The sequence below is a fragment of the Lissotriton vulgaris genome, chromosome 1_1 (genome assembly GCF_964263255.1).
Source record: "Lissotriton vulgaris chromosome 1_1, aLisVul1.2, whole genome shotgun sequence".
NCBI classification, from domain to species: Eukaryota; Metazoa; Chordata; class Amphibia; order Caudata; family Salamandridae; genus Lissotriton; species Lissotriton vulgaris.
This window is the reverse complement of record NC_141685.1, coordinates 1,900,826,255-1,900,849,797: the sequence shown is the minus strand read 5'-3', so window position 1 is coordinate 1,900,849,797 and position 23,543 is coordinate 1,900,826,255. Positions and strand designations below refer to the sequence as shown.

Genomic DNA, 23,543 nt, shown 5'->3' with positions numbered 1-23,543 from the left:
TTCTCACCCCCTGAGTCTCACTCACAGTAAATCTGCATGTGTTAATAAAATCCTCACACTGCACCTGGCTTGGGAATGCCCAAGTCCACAGAAGCGAAGGAGGATGGCCAGGCCTCAGTAACCAAACATACCAGGGTCTTTCCCTTCAAAGTTTCAGTGGAAAGGAATCAAGCAGCTGCGTCAGTTGGGGGCGAAGATTGTTATGACCTTCATCTCCTAGTGTTCTCATTCCTCCTGTACCTTGTGTGTGGGGGGGGGCTTGCAGGATCGAGCACACGTCTCATTGCCTCCCTGGCTGGTTATGGGACTCAATGCCACATCGGCTTGACAACGTTCTTGGCATGGTAATTATCCCCCGGCACCTTAGGCCACCGAGTCATGAAACACCAAAGTACAAACAGTATTATTCCCAGGGCCTTCAGGTCCGTCATCCTGACTATGGTGATATCTGGGCTGACCCATAGGCACATCACTATGGGGATATTTGAGCTGACTCATAGGCACATGACTGTGGGAATATTTGAGCTGGCTCATCAGGATTTGGGAACAGTATTTATAGCACATTCAAACCATGAGGCAGAGCTTGGTTTAACACCCGGTTAAAGAGGACAGATCCTCTTCAGTGATCCTACCCACCTGCATGTCCCCACTACCCGGCCGAACTTCTTCTGCATTGAGGCTCTCCTGCAAATCTCCATCAGTGCTGGCATCTTTTCCCCTGAAAATCCAGCAACGCAGCGAACACCATGCTGCTCTCCTGCGAATCTCCAATGCTGTGGACATCTTCTCCCCTGCAAATCCAGTGACACAAGCAAACACCATGCCTGCAACGCTGCATCTAAAAGGATAAAACATGGTTAAAGTACCTTTGTTAAGGTTAGTGCACTAAATGGAAAATGTATCAACCAGAGATTTTTTTTTTATGATGCTGAAAATCAGAAAAGAGGAGAACTCTTGAACAATGAGACATCGTGGGCATTATATAATGTGCATTCTGAGGCCTTGGTATTAGCACCCAATGACATTCTTATGTGTCATTGTGCTGTAGTCTGTGAATACAAAAGCACACTCTTTCACATCTTGTACCTAGTGTTGAACAAACAAGGTGTACCTAGTGTGTGGTGTGAAAACACAATATAGCTTCTGCCAGGAGTACCACAACTCCAAGGGTAACAGTTAATTATTGGAAGTTTATTCAGCTATAGATTCATTATTTTGTAAGTAACTTTTAGTATGCATGTCAACGGTGGAGGGACTATTTCACAACCACTCATTTGTTATGTTATGTTAATTAAATTTATATAAGCGCACGATTACTCTCGGTTGTCCTGGCGCTGAGTTCTGCTTAAGCGATAGTCGAAGGGGGATCAATAAGTAAAGAGCCAGGTTTTCAGACCCTTTCTAAGGGAGAGAAGGTCTCCAGCATTTCTCAGAAAAAACGGAAGCTCGTTCCAAGCCTTGGACGTGCATTTGTTGAATAAGCTCTGTACTTTTATTTGCAGTACAGCTTACTGAGAACTACATTATACACATATCACGACAAGGCTCTTTAAGATTAAAGTGAGACCTTCGTACAACTCCAAAAAGTCGGTGGCTGAGCTCGAAGGGACGCAAATCTCTCTATTTGGTATTTTGTCCCAACACCCATTTCCTTCTAGGGTGGCAGTTGATTCACTGTTATAATTCCCTGATCAGACCCCACCCTAGGAGTGATTGGAGGTTCAGCGTCAAAGAGCCAGGTGTTCGGCATTACTGAGCTCAAGGTCCCAGAGAAGTTCTTTCCATAGACCACTTTTACTCACTATCTTAAAAAGTCCCAAAATGCTGTGAAGGAGGATTTGGACAGGGATGGAGTGACTATGTGGCCCCATCAGATTGGCCAAGAGTGCCTGTTTTCTGGAACTTTCCACCCCCACTTACAAAATGCTTGCACAAGGGAGAGACACTTGGGAGGATACTGGATCCGGGAGCATTGATGGTGAATAAATGCCCAGCTAGAAGGAGAAGCTATCTATTCCCATTAAAAAGATGGGCTGAAGGACTTTAATTTTAACTGGCACCACACACTAGAATGGGTCTCTCCAGGGCCAGTAATGCGGACTACCTTATGCACCTTGATGTACTTGCAGGGAATCCCTGGATGACTCCTCTAGGAATTCTGTGGAATGGCACTTGATTCTGCTAACATAGAGGAGCCATTCAGGTAGGCAGGAGGCTTTGAGACCTGGGGAGTGCGTCACTGAGTGTGATTAACTTGCTGGCTCTGGAGGGGCTGTAGAAGACAGCCCCCCAAGCAGAAGACACCCTCAGAAGTCCAAGCAATGGACAGGTTTAATAACAGGAGTTATAAGAATCCAACTCAACAACAAAAGCTGATTTTGGAGGTCGGGAAGCATGCTGTATATGAAACTGAGAACTTGCCACCAGAAGCAGCACACTACCTTTCCTGTGAATATCGTCCCTAAATGGCCAGAGAAAACAAAGCATAAAGTCTGGTACCCCCGGTGACCGAGCAGAGAATTTAGCAAGACCCCAGAAGTTGCTGCTAGCTGCATTATAACTTTTTTGAACAGAGGGGGTATGCATAGGGCCACCTCCATAGAACCATTTTTGGTCCTTGGTAACCCCATCCACCATGGCCCACTGCAATCAGCATTGGCCCAGAAGATAGGATTCCCCATAGCAAATACTAGCCAGGCTGGGCGGTCCTGTGCTCATGCTAGGGGGTGGGCGTGCAACTGGACAGCCTATTTCTGCCCATGCTGGACTCCAGCAGGTGGGATACAGAAGAAGGTGCCAGCTCCCATGTGGCACCTAGGAAGGTTGTTCTGGTACAGAGAGGCAGCCAGGTCTGTGAGGGCATTAAGGCTCCAGTGGTTCCAAAGTGTTTTGTGGGGATGTAGGAAGTGCAGCAGTCTCCCAGAAGATGCCCCACAATGTTCCTATAAAGTTGCCCTAAGTCCCCCAGTATATGGAATCCTTAACCTTTGAGAGACTGTCCACGTATTTAGGCATTCCATTCCTTGAGTTGGAACCTTTGCTTGTAGGCTCTGGAGTGCAAGAATTGTTGGTGATTGGTATGAAAGCTGCAGTAGGTGCATAATAAAATTAGGGAAAAAAATCATGCACACATGATTTCCAATATAATGCTTTAGTGACACTTTTAATGATGAAAAATGAAATTTCTTATATTACTATGAATAGTATTGAATGTTGGTACTGTCCCCATTAAGTTCAGAGGTGTTGCAGTGCTGAAATATAACATGTTTTCTGCTTTTACTAATGTAGTGACGAAGCTAGTAGGCCTAACTTATTACTATTGTTATCCCTTTTTGTGATATTTTATCTTGTATAGATGGAGGGGATTGTGATTTTGGTTTAGGGCTTTCTGGGCATATTAACTGTCCTGAGGTTGCTACCAAACATGATTGGACATATTTGCAATTCAATGCATGGTATTGTGTAGTGAGTGTTTAATAAAAGTGTTTTAGTTACTGGCAGGCGGTTAAAGTCAAAGGCAGGACCTGCATGCCATGAACTGGTGCAGTCTATGCCAGCATGAACCGGGGTGCATGCACACGGAGGGGCACAACATGTGCCCCCTTGCCTGCATCCCACGGCCCAGAGGCAACAGGAGGCACTTTGTTTCCTTTCCACCACTATTTTCATGAAGGAGGGGCCGCCATTAAAACCGTGGCGGCCCTAATAATCTGGTGGGTGCTGTGCTCACAGGTTTGGCGGTGTGGGAGCGGAGTGCCGGAGTGGCGCTCCTGCTCCCACTCGTAATCAGGCCCTTAGTCAGTGGGATTCATTTAGACTCTCACCTTTTTTCCTCTCTACAGCATGCCAACGTTTTCTGAATGAGTTCAAGTTTGAGATGATAGTCATAGATATTACAACATTTCCTTAGCTATATGGTTTGGCCATTTGACACAAAATGTAATATGTTGCAATGGAGCCTGGGGGCCATGGTAAAATGTTGTGTTTCCAAATGTTACCTAATGCTAATTCATTTATTAAAATGGAACCCTTAATAATATTCTAAATGAGGATTTCTTCAAGCAATTATACATTTGTGACTTCTTGTTGCATAATATTAATAAAATGTGATAATGTATGATATTACATTTCCCTGATTTAGTTTCCCTAGTATTTTGCACTTGTTTCAGTGCTCAATTTCCCCCCGTACTCATGTCTTCCAAATGCTGCTGGAAAGTTAGTCATCATGGTGAAGGATTAAGTTCACAAGATAGTTTCTATAGCTTGCTTTGATTTTTCCACATGACTCATAGCCTTGAAAGACTGTACCCTACATTAGTATACAATATTAGACTTGTGCATTATCCATAAAATGTGTAGGTGCAGTGGAATGGTGGCTAACTGGTTCCTAAAAGGCATGGCCAATATGTATAGACTTAATGTGCTTTCTTTGTGTGATAAACTAAACGGTTTCATGGGTTGTATGTTACATTTCTTGCTAGATTCTCAATCTTCCTACATCCAAGTGTGATATGTTAGTCATGCTTGTATGTCAAATCAAAGGTATAGTCCAAATTTTCAATTCTTTACCATTGCTGCTATATTATCAGTCACTAGCAATTGGAAATCTCAACCCATCACCTGCATTAAATGAATTATGAGAATTTTACTTTAACCTTACTTCCTTGAATCTAATGTCTATTACCCGTTTCTGAAGTATAAGGCATTTCTTATAATGTGGACAAGATTGAATCCAATTATAAATTAATTTTGTGAAATTGCTTAAAAATGTTGAGAATTTAAGTGTAAAGTGATGTCAGCACCTTGTGTCCTAAACTGGCATAAGGCCCAATTACTAAAAATAGCATGAACTCCCCTTAATTTAACACAAACAAGCAGCCATTTTGGCCTTGGATGACTGTGACAAAGTGGATTATTAGTTGGACTGGATGGTTTTGCACCACAAGTAATAAAGCCACTCTTCTTGGTAGGGCCAGTAAAGATTTCAGTCATTTCAACCTGAGCTATGTCACAGAGCAAACAGGCTTAACAAGAAAATGTGTAAGGCATTTAGAAGTAATAAAACAGTTAAAAAGTTGAAAATGCAACACAATAAAAATCCCACTCCAAATATATAGAGAATATTCTAATGAGCTGGACGAAATGACACCAAAGGACAAAAATCCAATAAGGAGAATTGGAAATATGAATTAAAAAATTTGTAATGAAAAATATCACCAAAAATTACAAAACGGCAACCAAGGGCAACTTGTTCTGCTTGACAGGGCAAAGTCAAAAGTTAAGGTTGATGCAGTTGATCTCCAGTCTGATATAGGATCTGAGTTTGTCCCAGTTAAATAGTTACATTCTTTTCTTAGAAGCAGTTCTAGACGTTGGCTGGACATTGATGGGTTTGTTAGCGTCAAAGTCAGCAGGTTGAATTCGATGGCGATGGGTTGCAGGAGGACTTGGTCCAGATGCAGTTGTTGTTGTTGAAGATGGGAAGACTACAAGCATAAAAGTTCATGATTCACACCCTGGAGATCATCAGCATTGATAGGATACTTGTTGGTGATGGTCGAGGGACCTGTGGGATGGAGTAAAATCATCAACAGCATCAACGGCAATAGAAAACCAACATTGAATGGAAAACGTAGCAAAAGCTATAGTGAAGTTAGGCCCACTGGCAATGCATCCTCAGCGGATCAGCTGGCAGATTGGTCCCTGTCTGTCATTGGTTGTCTTGAAGAACAGTTGCCAGAACATTTCTAAACACTATGTCAGTAGTAGTAGTAGTAGTAGTGGAGAAGCGTGGCTCAGTGGGTGGAGAAGCGTGGCTCAGTGGTTAGAGGCGGCAGACCCGGAAGCTGAGATCGACCGTGGACCAGGGTTCGATTCCCCGCCTCGGCGGGTCTCGGGCTCAAAATACCACGGACTCGACAATTCTTGCTCTGGTGCCTACTCAACTCACGGGGTCACACTCTGCGACTCTGGGCAATAGCTTGCTTAATCTCCACTACGGCCCCTCGCGGTGGGATGCCTGGCGTTCACCTTGTGGACACCCTGCCGTAGTTTCTCACAGGGGAATACCAGGATGGGTTCCCTAAGCAAGCGCCGGGACGCTTACGGGCAGCTGTGCGCTTTACAAGTCCAGCACATTTACATTTACATTTACAGTAGCCAAGGGTTCCACGATTTCAGGAACAGCACTTGGGGGTCAGGACACCCTCCAGGGGAAGCAACATGTAGGGTCCAGGGCAAGTCTATTTGAAACTAGTGCTCTTTCAGGAAAGTGGGATTCTTGCAGATTTTGTGTCCTTGTGCCTTTGCAGGTCAACCAACTGACCCTTGAAGTGCACTTCTTAGTCCTGGGTACAAGTCGGAGCAGGGTCAGCCCTTAAGTCTATTCTCACAGGTCTGTACAGCAGGTGCAGTCTTTCTGTCTTCCACAGGTTCAGTAATGTTCTAAAGAGGGTGTCCACGGTTGCCACATTTATGCCTGTCATTAGACTGTGGCTGGAGTTACTCATGGCCCCTAATAATAATAATAATAATAAAGAGCTTATAGAGCGCTCAGTAACGCCATCACGGCTGTTCCCCTCCCTAACAATAGGGGAAAAAGTTCCCTAAAGCAAACCTACCCACTTTTGCAGCAGTCCCTGTTTGCCTGGCAACAAAAAATCCCACACTGCGCTTCTCTCCCCGGAACCATTGTAGAAGAGCATTTCTTCCCTTGTGCAGAGCTCCCACCAGAGGCTCCCTCTCTCACTCGGTTTGGAGCCAGCCTGGAGAAAGGCCCAGGTGTGAGCTGCATATGTCGATGACAGTATAGGCATCATTTGACGGGCATGAAGGGGCTTGGTACAACTCACAGACCCTAATGCTTAAAGATGAAAGACTTCTTCCCTCACCCAAAGCCCTAGACATTGGCAGGAATGCCTTTTGGAGTTGGACAGAAACATACCTTTCTGAAAGAGTCTGTTCCTTGGTAACAATATCAAATCTGACTTTACAGTTTATTTGATTTTTAAATTAAAAATAAAATGAGCCCTTGAAAGAATTTTAAATCTACTTCCCAAACTGAATTTAGTACTTATTCCATGGGCTAGTGTAAACCAATCTTAGCCTATTTAACAGCCAGCCTTTACACAGTAAAAAAGGACTTTGGAGGTTTTTCACTGCCAGAGCATGTAAAATATTAAACCGACATGTTCTTCATTTTAAATACCATGCACCCTATTTCATGGGCATTTAAAGCCGTCTTTAGGGGTGATGTAAAACTATTGAAAAAGGAAAGGTTAAGCCTCTCAAAAGACTCATTTTGAGAAGTCAAAATGGCAGTTTTAAAACTGCACTACAAGGCTGCAGTGGCAGTTCTGCAGACATGTTTTATTTTGTCACTTTAGTTTTGGCACAGAAGTGCTGCAGTTCACCATGACATTTAACTTACAAGCCTGGGATGCACAGCGTACCCTATACTAGGGACTTATAGGTAAGTTAAATGTGACAATAAGCGGCTGTGTTACAGTATGCAACACATTTTCCTGGATAGCACTGGGTGCACCTTTCAAAAGGTACACACAGCGATAACCAGAAAAATGTGCCGCATAATAGTGAATGTGCTGCCCCCAGGGCAGCCGTGAACTCATGCTGCTTTGAAGGCAGCGCATTCAGGTGAAAAATGGAGCTGCTGCTTTGAAACCGTCCTGTTTTACAGTGCAGGTGGCAACACACCCGCACTTTTAAAGGGGCAGGCAGGCAGGCAGGTGCAAAGTTTGGAAAATTACTTTAAAGCTACCAGGGAAACAGATGGGGCAGTCAGGCGGTCGCTCGTGCTCCACTATGCAGGCAAGGAAGTCTACCTGTTATTCAAACACCTCCCAAACACAGGTGGCCCAGCTGACTACAACGCAATGGTGGCAGCGCTCAACGTGCATTTTGACCCTCCACTGAATCCAGACTACAAGAGATTCAAGTTGCGACATGCCAGACAAAGGGAAGGTGAATCTATCGAGGCCTTCCACAAAAGACTGAGGGAGCTAGCGAGCACGCATCTCGTTGACGGAAGGGCAGCGAAAGAGATTTGAGCCCAGCTCATCCAGGGAGTGTGCAGCAAAGTGCTACTCAGGCTCATATTAAGGCAGCCAAACATACGCCTACACGACATACTGATCATGGCCAGGTTACATGACCTGTATGCAGTACGGGCAGATGAAATGGACCTGGCGCCGACGCGCTCAACCTGAAAAGAGCTCAACCATCAAAACGGAGTGTGCTGATGCAGTCATGACACAAGACAGGAAGAGCAGGACGTGGTCCCGCCTGCCCCAGACCCATAGAGGCCAGTTCAGGTACTGTTGGCATGAAGAACATCCACTACATGCGTGCCCCGCCCAAGGGAAGACATGCACCAACTGCGGCATCCTGAACCATTTTGCATCCATGTGCAGACGTAAGGGCCCGCGCAAGGATGGCAGAGGAGCCAGGCCCATGTGAAAGCTCGTAAGACAGCTGTTGAGCTTGTCCCTTGCATCATCTCAAAGAGGGAGTAAGAATGACCTAGCCACCTACCGAGCAGATGACTCATCCACCGAGGACGACGAAGGAGAAACCTTCCTGGTGTCATTCACAAGGAACTGAAGAAATTGAGAAGGCCACATCCCACGTGTACAGTAAAGATCGTCGGGTCAGAGGTGAGAGCGGTGATCGACACCAGCGCGTCAGTGAATGTCATGGGATCCAACAATATAACTGACTGAGTCCTAAACCAGAGCTCAAACTGTCCAAAGCAAAAATATGTGCATAAGGAAGCAATTCACCCCTGCCATTCCGCGGTAAGATGACCGTGACGATACGACCGGAGGACAACAAGATCATGACCAACATTCATGTACGTCATCAACCAAGAGGCTTACACCCCTACTGAGCAGCCATGCTGCCGAAGATCTAGGACTAGTAATGTTTGTGAGGAGTGTGCAGGCGAACCAAACCAAACCAAAGAGCTACTAGACCAGTTTGAAAGCTTGTTCTAAGGCCTGGGACGAATCAAGAAGGCCTCAGTCAAGTTGCACTTTGACCAGTCGATCACACCTATGGCACTACGACACAGGAGGATCCCTTTTCGCCTCAGACCGCTGGTGGAACAAGAGCTATTGAAATGGTCTCTGGACCCACACAGTGGGTGTCCCCCATAATGATTGCCGAAAAGCCCCGACAGCCAGGAAAAATCAGGCTGTGCATAGACATGCACCTCCCCAATAAGGCCATCTGGCGCGAACTGCACATCACACCAATGATGGACGACATCATGGCCGACGTCAGTGGGTCCCGTTGGTTTTCAAAATTAGACCTGAACGCAGGCTATCATCAGTTAGTCCTAGCCAAAGAGAACCGTTACATTACCACGTTCAGTGCGCACTCTGAAATTGCGGACGAGCACTACCGCCATCTGAGAGCTACATTAAAGAGGGTTTTCAGACCCTGGCATCACCCTGCACAAGGAGAATCGCCTCTTTTTCCAAAAGCAGATAGAGTTTTACAGCTACCTGTTCAATCAGGAAGGCATCCAAGTGGATCTGCGGAGGACCCAAGCGATCAAGGACGCACCAGCCCCAGTGACAGTGTCTGAAGTACGAAGCTTTCTCGGGATGGCCATGTGTTGTGGCCGATTCATCACCGACCTGGCCACCATCGCGGAGCCACTCCGAAACCTCACCCAGCCAGAAGCAAGTTGAAAGTGGGGAGCCCTGGAAGAGACAGCATTCCAGAGAATCAAGACCACGCTCCTCGACCACACCACTCTGGTATACTTTGACTCTGCCAAGCAGACAGAGATACTAGTCGATGCCAGCCCTGTAGGCCTCGGGGCAGTACTAGCCCAGGAGCAGGAGCCAGGAAGATAAGCGGCCCTGGCATATGCCAGCAAGGCTCTGTCACCCACTGAGAGGCGCTATGCACAAATCGAGAGGGAAGCCCTGGCCGTTGGGCATGCTGTCACTTTCATTCATACGTCTGCGGTCAGCCGTTCAAGGTCCTCACAGACCACCAGGCTCTAGTGCCGCTGATCAGAGGATCAGCACCACACCCACCCCGAGGATCGAGCGATGGGCTATTGGATTCCGGCAATACGAAATTGAAGTGGCCTACCGACCAGGCGCCAAAAATCCCACCAATTTCCTCTCGACACATCCAGCACCAAATGATGACCAAGAAGAGGAGTCAGCTGTCGAGGCACTGGAAGCCCACCTGAGCATGATTTCAACCATCACCTACCCAAAAGCCACTCTGCAGAAGGGGATCCTGTGATCTCCAAAGTACGCGCAGCCGTCCAAGGTGGATATTGGCACAAGTTCTTGCAATCGGCCAATGATTGGGAAGTACCTGAGAGGGAGTACCTCATGAAAATGTGGAGGATCAGGAACAAGCTAAGTGTAACCCAAGGAGGGATTTTGCTAAGAGAATACCTACTCTTCATACTGGCAGCCCTGCAACTTCAGGCAACCCAACTGGCTCATGGGGGACATCAAGGAATTGATAAGATGAAGGCCCGGATGCGAGAAAAGGTATGTTTTTGGGGGCTCGAGGCCCATGTGGGAGAAGCTGTAAAAAATGCCCAGCCTGCCAGTTGACCAGCACCTCAGAAAGACCTGCACCCATCCAGACAGAAGAGCATGGGAAGACCCTGTGGGAGAAGGTGAGCATCGATTTTGGGAGTTTTCCTGATGGTCGTACGACTGTAGTGATAGTCAACAGCTACTCCAAATATTCCCTGGTAGAAGTTGTCAGCTCTACCACGTTCTCCCGGGTGGCCCCAATGCTCGAGAAGACCTTTGCAATGTTCGGGTGCCCAGAGGAGATCAAGAGCGATAATAGACCTTGGTTCCAAGGGAATGAATTCCACGACTTCAAGCAGCATCACGGCATACGACATCACTTCATCACCCTGCAGTGGCCACAAGCCAATGGAGAGGTTGAGAGGTTCATGAGAACCCTCAAAAAAGCATTGCGGATTGCTGTGGCAGAGAATGCAGACTCTGAGCGACACTTACAACTGATCCTCTGGGAGTATCGAAGCACCCCCCACAGCACCACCCACTGTACACCATGGTCGCTAATGTTCAATGGAGTCTGCCGTGACACCCCTCCCTGTCTGCCCTAGGTGGAACCCACCTACATACCTTTGAAGAAGATGCCCTCGAGCGGAGAGAGAAGCAAAATCTTGCCGCCAGCCAGACCAGAAGGGAGCACCCAGAAAGGTGCGAAGAGGGGACACTGTAATAATGAAAGACAGGACACCAGGAGGAAAGTTCTGAAACAGGTACGAACCAGGCCACTGGATGGTGGTCGGTGTTAAAGGGACCATGGTAACCATAGAAGAGAAGAGAAGGTGACCTGAAACATCTCCTGGTTTAAGAGGGTGCCTGAACCTCCCTCCACTATGGAAGCAAACAGTATCCAAGACGCCATTGAGAATGACGGAAAAGAGCAAGAGAGACCACTGTTGCACACATGCCAGGAGACTGAACCAACAATACCGGGGGCCTGTGAGGCAACGGCAACATCTGAGCCACCAGAATCCCGCCTCGTTACCCGTGGTGGTCACCCCAGGTACAGACTGAGAGAAAACCCCAGACCAAGCTCCCGCCTGAAAAACTGTGCATGCCAAGTAGGGAGACGATGGGCTCCAAGCAGAAGAAAAAGAGACTGAGTTGGGATGGGATGTCATAAGTGAGCGGTCTAGCAGATTGTCCCGGCAGAGGCAGGTTGTGTCGCGCTCACGCCTACGAGTGGAGCGTGCATGAATAAAGGGAAAGGTCGTGCCCGCTCGGGGGCAGTCGGCACCCAGATCTAATAACTGTGTGGTGTCAGCGTGCCCAGTGCCCGGGAAAAGAAGGCATACAATGTACATTTTGTGTCACACTTGGTTGAAAACATTCGTTTAGTTTCCGCTTACCACTCTTCGTGTGTTTTTCTATACTCATGTTACAAGTTCTCTTTATCTGCGTTATGTATATTTTTACAGGACTGTGAAATTGCACCTTGCAAAGAAGTTATGAAAGCGCTTACAACAGCCACTCCTTCAAATCGAGGGAAAAAGTTTATTGAATGGCGGTTTGGATCATGGACACCTGTAAGTAATTCTTTAAACTAGTTAATACACCTTGAACTATCAATAATTAATCAAATTTGTATTCGAGCGAATCGTTCTACACACAACATTAAATGTTCCCTTAACATTTCTCGCAATAAACTGTTTCAGTTTTTTTGTTTTAAATGTAGTTTTCGAATTCCTACTACAGTGAACGTAAACTACTACATGACAAATTTGTAAGCAAATACATTTACAAAGTTCACAGACATTTAAAAAATCAAATATATACTTATTAGAGTGTACCAACCTATGAAGATGTGATGATTTATTTTCTTTTAACTGTAGACATGTTTTCTATAATCTTTCTTGTAAATAATTGAGGGCCATTTTACAGCGCTTTCCTCTCCCATGGATAATTTAAAAACCTGCTTGTCACGTGACCTGTGTCTCACATGTGAACGCTAAGATTTCAATTTACTTTGACGATAAACTCCAGCCACTTTTATAAAGCGAGTGTATGTGCATACACCAGATAATTATGTGGCCCAAAGCCCATACTTTATGTTACAACATACAAATTCTTCGGTCCAATCTCTGCATAAATAAAGCAGAGCAAAGTAAAACATCAACAATGGACATTACTGATCTGCAGGCCAGACTAGATTTGTTTCACATCTTTTAACCTTCACTTGGTGCAAAGCAGAACCAGACGTTTAAAATGATCTTTCACCCAACAAAATGGAACTATGAGGCATATTTACTAGGAAGTGGCAGAGCGTGGCGTTAGCCACCTTGGCTTAACACCTTGCTCCGCCACTTCCAAAACGCAGGGTTGCATCGTATTTACAAGGACTCGGGGGCATATTATCAAGGGGGTTTATCTCCGCTTTTTTGGCTTTAAAAGCCAAGAAAGCGGAGATAAAATTATCTCCCTATTACCTAGCTGTCGCTAACACCAGTTAGCGACAGCTAGTAGGAGATAGCGACCATCTTGGGCCCCACTTTGCATGTCAGTGATATTTATCACTAATGACATGCAAAGTGGGTGTGCCAAGATGTTAGCGACTGGAAACAGTTGCTAACATCGCTATCTCCTATTACCAACTTATGGAGATATTCGCGCTAAGCGTGAATATCTCCAAAAGCTAACACCTGCCCTGAGCAGTTCTTACATTTCAAAGACTGGGGCTTCATGTCGTCCCAGACCGGACGCACAGCGGGTTTCCATGCATGGAAACCAGCTCTGCGCCGGTCTGGGACGACATGAAGCCCCAGTCTTTGAAATGTAGTATCTACACGTGTCAAAGGGCAGGACACGATCCGGACCAGCACGCAAAACCAAACACAAGCAAAAAGCAAAAGCAACAAGCAAAAAAATCAAGAAACAAGAGGTGTGCACTCTGTCGCCTCCGTCTTCTGAGCAGTTCTTAGCCATGTTATCCAATGGGAGGTGGATAAAATGGCTAAGAACATTAGCTCGGTAATGCATGAATATTGCTGGCTTTTCAGCGATATTCATGCATTGCGGCCGATTTTTATCGCATTTGCGATAAACCTTGGTAATACCAAGGTTTATCTGCGATAAAAATCACCGCAGCTCAGCTGTAAATTTTTGTCTCTAACCAAGCAATAGCGATAATTATCACTATTGCTTGGTAATATGCTCCTGTATTCCCCCTACACTGGTGCTAATTTTAGCTGCCTAGCACCAACACAGACGCCCTTGCACATGAGTGCAAGGGTGCCTGCAATGTAGGGGAAGATTGGTTATGTGCATGAAGGTGTCCCTTACTGCACATAAACAATCTGGAATGGCATTTTGAAACGTCTATGTAGAAGTTGCAAAACGTAAAAAATTGTATAGAATGTTTATGTGCAGAAAGGGACCCTTTCCTGTACATAAACAATCAATGGCCTTTTGCTGTTTCTATGTGTGCTGTACAAAGCAGCACACAGAAACAGCATAAACAAGGAGAAATTAAACATTTAGCTTCGTTATGCCTGTTTAAGACCAGGTTTTCCCAGGTCATAATTTTGACACTGCCCCATATTTACGTGACCCTTGTAAATATAGGGCAGCATCAAAATCAATTAATGTTGCGTTGGAACGCCCACCGCTACATCCATTACCCACACCTTTCACGCTAAGTTTAGCATGAAAGGGGGCCTTATTTGCAAGTCTGCATTAAGCCATGTTAAGTGGCTTAATGCTGCCTTGTACTTAAGGCACAGCCCCTATCGCCACAACAATGTCCAAAAAGTGACGTTGTGGTGGCAATAGGGGCTTTTAAATATGCCCCTGTGTTTAGTAAGAGAGTAGGTGTAAGGTTTTATTTCCTGAAGTTTATCTCCATTGAAATGCTGGGATCTGATAGGCTGCGTACTGCCAGCCATTGATTGTTCATAAGTGTATCCATGGTTTCTCCTCACTTTACCTATCTCTTTATATTACTGTTGGACCTGGGCCTCTTGGCAGGGTCATCCCTAAACTTTTTGCCTTCCTCCAATACTCTCTCTGACCTGTTTTTGTTGGTTTAATGACTCTGGGCACTTTACCACTGCTGACCAGTGCTAAAGTGCATATGCTCTCCCTGTATAAAGTGTAACTGTGATTGATGTTCATGATTGGTTCATTGGATTTACTGTCAGTCCCCAGTAAAGTGCACCAGGAGTGTCAGGGCTTGTGAATGCCAATACTGCTAGTGGGCCTGCAGCGCTGGTTGCGCCACCCACAGAAGCAGCCTTAAAATGTGTCTAAGGTCTGCCATTGCAGAACCTGCGTGCAGTCTGGTACTGTCATGCTGGCTGGGCAAGTGCACACACTTGCCAGCCCCTAAACCTTCCCTTAACTTCATATTAGTCACCCCTATGGTAGGCCCTAGGGCAGGGTGCATTGTAAGTGTAAGGTAGGACATGCTCTGATGTGTGTGGCATGTCCTAATAGTGAACTACAGCCAAATTCGTTTTTCACTGTGTAAGGCTACCTGCTCCCTTTAGGCCAAGATGGGCTGCTGGAATTATTACACCCTATAATCCCAGCAGGCTCAGGGAACATGGTAGAAATTAATGTTTAGTATGCCTGAACTCAGAATAATAAAATACTTCTTTTAGTAAAGTTTATTTTAATATCCTGTGTTTGCAAATGCTACTTTTAGAAAGTTAGCATTTGCTTGCCTAACCATTTCAGCCCGCCTCTGCAGGATGTGTATCTGACTGTCTGGGTTGTGTCAGTGACAGGGCTGGGAGTTGACAGGTGGTGAATGCAAGGATTGCACCTTAGTGGGAGGTAGGAGTGCCCCTTGACTCTTAATCTGGCTGTGCTCTGCCACCACAATGCTGGCTCCGCCCCCCTGGGGAGTGACTGATGACTCAGCCTGCACCTGGCCCAGGAAGGGCGAAGCCCCATCAACAAGGTACTCCTGGCTGCCCCTGTCCACACAATGCTGGCTCCACCTCCTGTGGAGCGTCTGATGTGCCTGCCCTCACACTGAATGCAGAAGCCAGAAGTACCCCCATCCAGGACTCAGAGACTGAAAGTGGCTATGCAAAGGCCCCCCTGGCCTGTCAGAACAAAAGAAACTGTGTATAAAAGTAGGAGCCCTGCTCCTTGTAAATCAGAATCCTGTTTTACCACAAAGGACCTCTGCCCGACTAGAAGGAGAAGAGACGCCGGAAGGACTGGCCTGCTGCTTGCCTTGCTGAGAAAGGAGAGGAGAAGACTTACTGAGGAAAGACTTTGTTGCTTTGTACTCTAAACATTCTCCAAGGGCTTGATTGAGCTTGCCCCCCTGATCTGGACCCCAGGACTAGTGGGTCCTTGGTGCTTTTGCTCGTCCTGACATTCGAGCCGTGTGTGCATCCCGCTGGAGCCAGACTGCGCCCCTCATCGCCCCTCCTAGGGCTGTGGCACTCGGGAGCTTGCCTGCCTTTGTCCTGTGAGAGCCTCGCTCCGACCGGAGTCGCTCTCTGCCCCCAGGCTTGGCTACCTGCTCCTCTGCCCCTTGCCTGCTACTGGAAGCCCTGAAGCGCTCTCCCCCCTCCTGCCGGAATTCCCTCCAAAGATTGTGATCTACGCCGGGTCGACAGCTGCACAGTCCGTGCCCTGTGACCCCGCTTCGTGATCTTGGAGGCTTGTCAGGCCGCGCCGCCCCCGCTGAGGAGACCCCCGCACCGTCGTGCCAAGGGTCGCGGGCCGCGCCTGCCTGATTGCACACGCCCGCTGGCGTCAAGATCCAAGAGTGCCCCCAATCACCAGAGTCGCACAAGCCTGTGCCGACCCCCGCTGAAGAAGAGGAAGTGTTCGTGAAGTGCTCCTCAAATCACCACCGGGCTCTGGCCCGCAACTTGTCTTTCCCCCGAGCCGAGCAGAGAAGCATTCCTGAAGACGACATCAGCCTTCCCTGTGCCTTGGCCCCAGAGGCTCCTCTCATCGCCTGCTTGCTGCTCCGCTCCGCAGCTCATCCCCCACCTCTGGAAAAGGCCCAGGGTTTCCCCGAGGCCCTATCTGGTCTCCATTCCAAGCATACCGCGAGATGCGTGAGCAGCGGTAGGGGCTGAGTCAGTTTCCCCCGTGAGAGAGAGGGAGGCGCTGGGAAGCGCCGAAGGCCCAGGGTTACTCAAAACCCTCCGAACTGGTGCAAAGAAGTGCTCTGGAAGCATCAGAAATAAAGAGACTTGCAAAGCAGGGATTTTGACAGAGAACACTGTGGAAAATAAATTGAACCAAATAAGAACTGCTTTGGAACTAAGCTAGAAATCAGAGTGAAGGAACCGCCTGCAATATTGAGAGAACTGTGTTAGAAGTGATTTTACAAGGAAATTCACATTTAAACTACAACAAAGAACTGTTGGTGAAACCGAAGAAAAAGCTTTGCCTATTTACAACCTGTGGTATACAAAAACGTTATTTAAGGTCTTGTGTTAAATATCTGCCTGCATACATATTTTTATATAAAGAAGCCATATTTTGATACAACCACAAGCCTGGTGTCCATTTGTGGGGGGATTGGCATATGTTACTGTGTGTGTTATTACAAATGCTTAACTAAACAACGCCTGGAGAATAGCCTTGTCTGCTCACGCCACGCACCTAGAGGGTGAGTAAGGGTCATTCTAAAGGGGTCATCCTTCGCCCTGACTTAGAGGAGAGGGTCCCTGCTTGTCACAAGTGCATACTTGCGCCAACCAGAGACCCCCAATTCTAACATTGGACGCAGCGGTGAGGATTTGCGAATCTGCATTTGTGATTGACATACAGTGAATTGCTGATCACCACATAGTGAGAGCAGACCTATAACGCAGCCACAGATTTCCATTTTGTTTAATTTTGCTGGGAGATCTCCATGTGCTGGTGAAACGTCATGCCTGGTCCAGTGAGGATGGAAAAGGCAGCAACCAGATGCCTGTCGCCAGAGGAGTTGGCAGACAGGGCAGCAACCAGGGCACATGAAATGGAGATGGCGAGATTAAAAGGACAATTGGAAATGGAGAAGCAGAAATTGGCAATGGAAAGCCAAAAATTAGCCATGGAGGCGCAAAAACGCCAAAGAGCTCACTACTTGAGGATGAGAGAACTCGATTTGGAGCTTGAAGCCAGGAGGGCTTCAGCCCAACATTCAGAGATTTGTGTAGCTGGCGGATTGAGCTTTGCTGAGTTGGAGGTGGAGTCCAGCTCAGCTGGTGGCAGCAACATTCAGGTATCTAGTGCTGACAGCATAGTGCGCGCACCTAGAGATATGGCACCTGACTTGGAGGGGGTTAACTTACACCAGGAGGTTCAAGGGCATGAGGTAGCTCCAGTAGTGCGCAGCGTCCCTGAAGGGAATAGGGTGGCTGGCGTAGGAGTTCATGGTCCTAGTGGTGGGAGGGATTCCCCCATGGTTGAGGTCCTGGCGGGTGAGTGTAAAGACCGCCCAGAAGAGTGTGGGTTGTGTGACAGAGACAGTCCGCTACTGTCTGGCCAGTCTCAGAAGAATGGTGTGGAGTATGTGTGTGAGGCACTGGATGGAGAGGTGAAGAATAGTTTGGTTAACCCTGCTAGGGGGCTGTGTAATCCAATTGTGGGAGAGCATACTTTAAGTCCCAGTTTTCCAGAGCTATGCCAACACCTGTTTGAGAGTGAGTTCTCTGACCCCAGGGAGCTCACATTGGAGGCAGACCTTGTTGTGGATTCCAGAGGGTCTGGTGAGGCAGTGGGGTGTGATCCTGTGGGGAGTGGCTCAGGTATCTTCCAGCCCAGAGCGGTGGAAGTGGCGCAGAGTAGCCCAGCTAGGTCCTGTAGTAGTGAGAGGGGTGTAGGGCCTCACGTCCTGTCCTTGAGGGGAAGGAGTGAGAATGGGTTTTGTCCCGGTAGTGCCCAACCTCAGTCTCAGAGCCTGGACGGTTCTTTAAGGGAACACCAGGTGGGGAGCCTAGGCTGTCCGGAGGAGTCACCCTCTGAGGGGGATCCCCCAGTGGCTAGAGAACGTGGAGGCTCTGTAAACAGAGGTCCAGTAGTTCTGGTGTCTGGCAGTACCGCTCCAGTTGGGAGGGTGCAGAAGTCCAGAAAGAGGGGCGAGAGGGGGAAAGAGTCCCCAGTGGAAGAACCAGTGGGTCAGGGGCCAGCCAGCAGGGCTGCGTCCCCAGTGAATGACCATGGGGACACCACTTCTGTCCTGGGGGATCTTCCCGCACTGTCAGAGGGACAGAGGCTGGGAGATCTGCGCCAGGCAGACTGTCGCACGGCACATGAGCTATGTGCCACCCTCAGGGGGGGCATGCGTGCTCCCCGGGAAGTCCTGGTGCGCCAGGCAAGTGTTCAACTGCAGGGTTGGGTCCCTGAGTTGGAGAGCCAGGTTCAGGTGTTGTCTGACCTGGAGGGTGGGACCACTGTAATCAGTGTCCTGACCATTGTCACTTCTAGGGGTACCACTCCAGTGGGGAGTGGGCAGTACTCTGGAAGGGGGTGCAGAGGGAGGGAGTCCTTGCCTCTGACCCCGGTGCAGTTTGAGGGTTTAGACCCTAGGATAGAGGGCCAGGTGCAGGGTGTCCCCCCTGACCTGGTGCCCCAGTTGCAGGATAGCACCCCTGAACTGGTGGGCGAATTGTTCAGGTCACCTGCCACAGGTGCCCTGACAATTCTGGAAGGGGGTACCACTCCAGGTGGGAGGGTACAGAGCCCCCAGGAGGAGGACCGGATGTGGGAGAGGCCACCCCTGTGTTTGGTCCAGCCGCCAGGTTCAGGCCTGGGGCTGGTGGGTCAGTGCCAGGACAACATACCTGACCTGACCGGAGGAAGAGTGGACAAAGGGTGCCAAGCACCTGGGGCTACTGCCCCCCGCTCTCTGAGGCCACAGAGGTTTGAGAGCCCTGAGAGGCATGAGGCCTGGGTCTCAGCCCTGACTACTGTCAGTGGCCACTGTGATTTGATGACTGTCTGTTGGGACACACCTGTGAGCCAGTTAAGGTTAGAGGCTGCACAGGTGGTGTCCACAGAGAAAGAGAAGGGTGCCCAAGGGATTAGCTGGGTGAACCCTGAGAGTATGGACAGAGGATTTGAAATAGGTTCAGATTGGCGTAGAACTGGAATGTGCCCCTGCTGTTGCGGGCCAGGTCCAGGTTCTATCGCCCAAAGCAGGGAAGCCCATCACAGTGGTGATTGGTCTACCCTGCGTTTTGGCTGGAAGGGGGTTGTGTTGGACCTGGGCCTCTTTGCAGGGTCATCCCTAAACTTTTTGCCTTCCTCCAATACTCTCTCTGACCTGTTTTTGTTGGTTTAATGACTCTGGGCACTTTACCACTGCTGACCAGTGCTAAAGTGCATATGCTCTCCCTGTATAAAGTGTAACTGTGATTGATGTTCATGATTGGTTCATTGGATTTACTGTCAGTCCCCAGTAAAGTGCACCAGGAGTGTCAGGGCTTGTGAATGCCAATACTGCTAGTGGGCCTGCAGCGCTGGTTGCGCCACCCACAGAAGCAGCCTTAAAATGTGTCTACGGTCTGCCATTGCAGAACCTGCGTGCAGTCTGGTACTGTCATGCTGGCTGGGCAAGTGCACACACTTGCCAGCCCCTAAACCTTCCCTTAACTTCATATTAGTCACCCCTATGGTAGGCCCTAGGGCAGGGTGCATTGTAAGTGTAAGGTAGGACATGCTCTGATGTGTGTGGCATGTCCTAATAGTGAACTACAGCCAAATTCGTTTTTCACTGTGTAAGGCTACCTGCTCCCTTTAGGCCAAGATGGGCTGCTGGAATTATTACACCCTATAATCCCAGCAGGCTCAGGGAACATGGTAGAAATTAATGTTTAGTATGCCTGAACTCAGAATAATAAAATACTTCTTTTAGTAAAGTTTATTTTAATATCCTGTGTTTGCAAATGCTACTTTTAGAAAGTTAGCATTTGCTTGCCTAACCATTTCAGCCCGCCTCTGCAGGATGTGTATCTGACTGTCTGGGTTGTGTCAGTGACAGGGCTGGGAGTTGACAGGTGGTGAATGCAAGGATTGCACCTTAGTGGGAGGTAGGAGTGCCCCTTGACTCTTAATCTGGCTGTGCTCTGCCACCACAATGCTGGCTCCGCCCCCCTGGGGAGTGACTGATGACTCAGCCTGCACCTGGCCCAGGAAGGGCGAAGCCCCATCAACAAGGTACTCCTGGCTGCCCCTGTCCACACAATGCTGGCTCCACCTCCTGTGGAGCGTCTGATGTGCCTGCCCTCACACTGAATGCAGAAGCCAGAAGTACCCCCATCCAGGACTCAGAGACTGAAAGTGGCTATGCAAAGGCCCCCCTGGCCTGTCAGAACAAAAGAAACTGTGTATAAAAGTAGGAGCCCTGCTCCTTGTAAATCAGAATCCTGTTTTACCACAAGGGACCTCTGCCCGACTAGAAGGAGAAGAGACGCCGGAAGGACTGGCCTGCTGCTTGCCTTGCTGAGAAAGGAGAGGAGAAGACTTACTGAGGAAAGACTTTGTTGCTTTGTGCTCTAAACATTCTCCAAGGGCTTGATTGAGCTTGCCCCCTGATCTGGACCCCAGGACTAGTGGGTCCTTGGTGCTTTTGCTCGTCCTGACATTCGAGCCGTGTGTGCATCCCGCTGGAGCCAGACTGCGCCCCTCATCGCCCCTCCTAGGGCTGTGGCACTCGGGAGCTTGCCTGCCTTTGTCCTGTGAGATCCTCGCTCCGACCGGAGTCGCTCTCTGCCCCCAGGCTTGGCTACCTGCTCCTCTGCCCCTTGCCTGCTACTGGAAGCCCTGAAGCGCTCTCCCCCCTCCTGCCGGAATTCCCTCCAAAGATTGTGATCTACGCCGGGTCGACAGCTGCACAGTCCGTGCCCTGTGACCCTGCTTCGTGATCTTGGAGGCTTGTCAGGCCACGCCGCCCCCGCTGAGGAGACCCCCGCACCGTTGTGCCAAGGGTCGCGGGCCGCGCCTGCCTGATTGCACACGCCCGCTGGCGTCAAGATCCAAGAGTGCCCCCAATCACCAGAGTCGCACAAGCCTGTGCCGACCCCCGCTGAAGAAGAGGAAGTGTTCGTGAAGTGCTCCTCAAATCACCACCGGGCTCGGGCCCGCAACTTGTCTTTCCCCCGAGCCGAGCAGAGAAGCATTCCTGAAGACGACATCAGCCTTCCCTGTGCCTTGGCCCCAGAGGCTCCTCTCATCGCCTGCTTGCTGCTCCGCTCCGCAGCTCAGCCCCCACCTCTGGAAAAGGCCCAGGGTTTCCCCGAGGCCCTATCTGGTCTCCATTCCAAGTATACCGCGAGATGCGTGAGCAGCGGTAGGGGCTGAGTCAGTTTCCCCCGTGAGAGAGAGGGAGGCGCTGGGAAGCGCCGAAGGCCCAGGGTTACTCAAAACCCTCCGAACTGGTGCAAAGAAGTGCTCTGGAAGCATCAGAAATAAAGAGACTTGCAAAGCAGGGATTTTGACAGAGAACACTGTGGAAAATAAATTGAACCAAATAAGAACTGCTTTGGAACTAAGCTAGAAATCAGAGTGAAGGAACCGCCTGCAATATTGAGAGAACTGTGTTAGAAGTGATTTTACAAGGAAATTCACATTTAAACTACAACAAAGAACTGTTGGTGAAACCGAAGAAAAAGCTTTGCCTATTTACAACCTGTGGTATACAAAAACGTTATTTAAGGTCTTGTGTTAAATATCTGCCTGCATACATATTTTTATATAAAGAAGCCATATTTTGATACAACCACAAGCCTGGTGTCCATTTGTGGGGGGATTGGCATATGTTACTGTGTGTGTTATTACAAATGCTTAACTAAACAACGCCTGGAGAATAGCCTTGTCTGCTCACGCCACGCACCTAGAGGGTGAGTAAGGGTCATTCTAAAGGGGTCATCCTTCGCCCTGACTTAGAGGAGAGGGTCCCTGCTTGTCACAAGTGCATACTTGCGCCAACCAGAGACCCCCAATTCTAACAATTACTTATTGTTGGACTTGGCCCTTTTTGGCAGGTTCACCGCTGTACTTTTTGCTATAAGCACTGACATGGTGGTAGTGATTTGAGGCCTCTGCGCACTTTAGCAGTGTGGCCCAGTGTAAAGTGCGTGCGCTCTCGGAGTGAGTGTGGTGAGATTGGCATGCCCTCCCATAGGAATGGATGGGGATATGTGTCTCCATGTTAATTCCTGGTATGAGGGGAGTGCAGGCTCGAGTTTAGTATGTGCAATCTCGTGAGAATTAAGGGCTGCCCAATGGTGTGCACAGATTTATGGTGACTGATGGAGAAGTGCCACTTTTAGAAATTGGCATTTCTGTCTGCTGTGTGTCTGCCTACCTGATGTGAATTGCAGGTCTGGCTTGTGATTGACAGGTGCTGAGAGGTCTGTGGAATTCCAGGAGTCAGGGTGAATCTGCCCAGTGATGAATAGAGAGATCTGCATGCAGAAGGGAGGGAGGAGTTAGACCTGGACCTGAATAGGGCTGTGTCTCCCCACCACAATGCTGGCTCCACCTCCTGTGGTGCGTCTGATATCCCTGGCCTTCCCTGTGAAAAGAAGGAAGGAGTCATGTACACAAAGTGCTCCTGAACCAGTTGTATCTGGCTCCCCCAAACCCTGCACCTTTGCACAAAGGAAATGTGTGTATAAAAGAAGGGTCTGTGACCCCATGAACTTGTTCAGTTTTTGGTGTGCTGTTCCTGCCAGGGTGTGCTGCTTCTGGGGCCCAGGGGGGGCTACCTGATACTGAAAATGAGACACTTAAAGGGTTTCCAATACTTTCTAATTCCCTAGAGTGTGTTCCCTATCACTACTCAGAGTGTCGTGCTGTATCAAATTAAGAATGTCATAAACCCATCATAACGCAAATCCCACCCAGAAGTAACCAGAAAAAGAGTGGGAAAGAAGAGAGAGCACCTCACGGTAGTAACACCAAGGGGGTTGCTGGCTGGTACTCACCAGCATACCTGCTTATCATCATAGGTTGCTCTTTCTCCATGCAGAAAAAGAAAGTGTTTGTATTCTTTTG

The 23,543-nt window shown here is 48.5% G+C and overlaps 1 protein-coding gene across 1 annotated transcript in view; it reads left to right on the top strand.

Annotated features, from left to right (window-relative positions):
* Positions 1 to 23,543, top strand: part of ADAMTS20 (ADAM metallopeptidase with thrombospondin type 1 motif 20) — a 1,033,120-nt gene that overhangs the window by 503,679 nt on the left and 505,898 nt on the right. Inside the window, exon 21 of the mRNA XM_086919514.1 lies at positions 12,002 to 12,109. Within this exon, the coding sequence (XP_086775640.1) occupies positions 12,002 to 12,109 (108 nt within the window). The remainder of the gene's footprint in view (positions 1 to 12,001; positions 12,110 to 23,543) is intronic.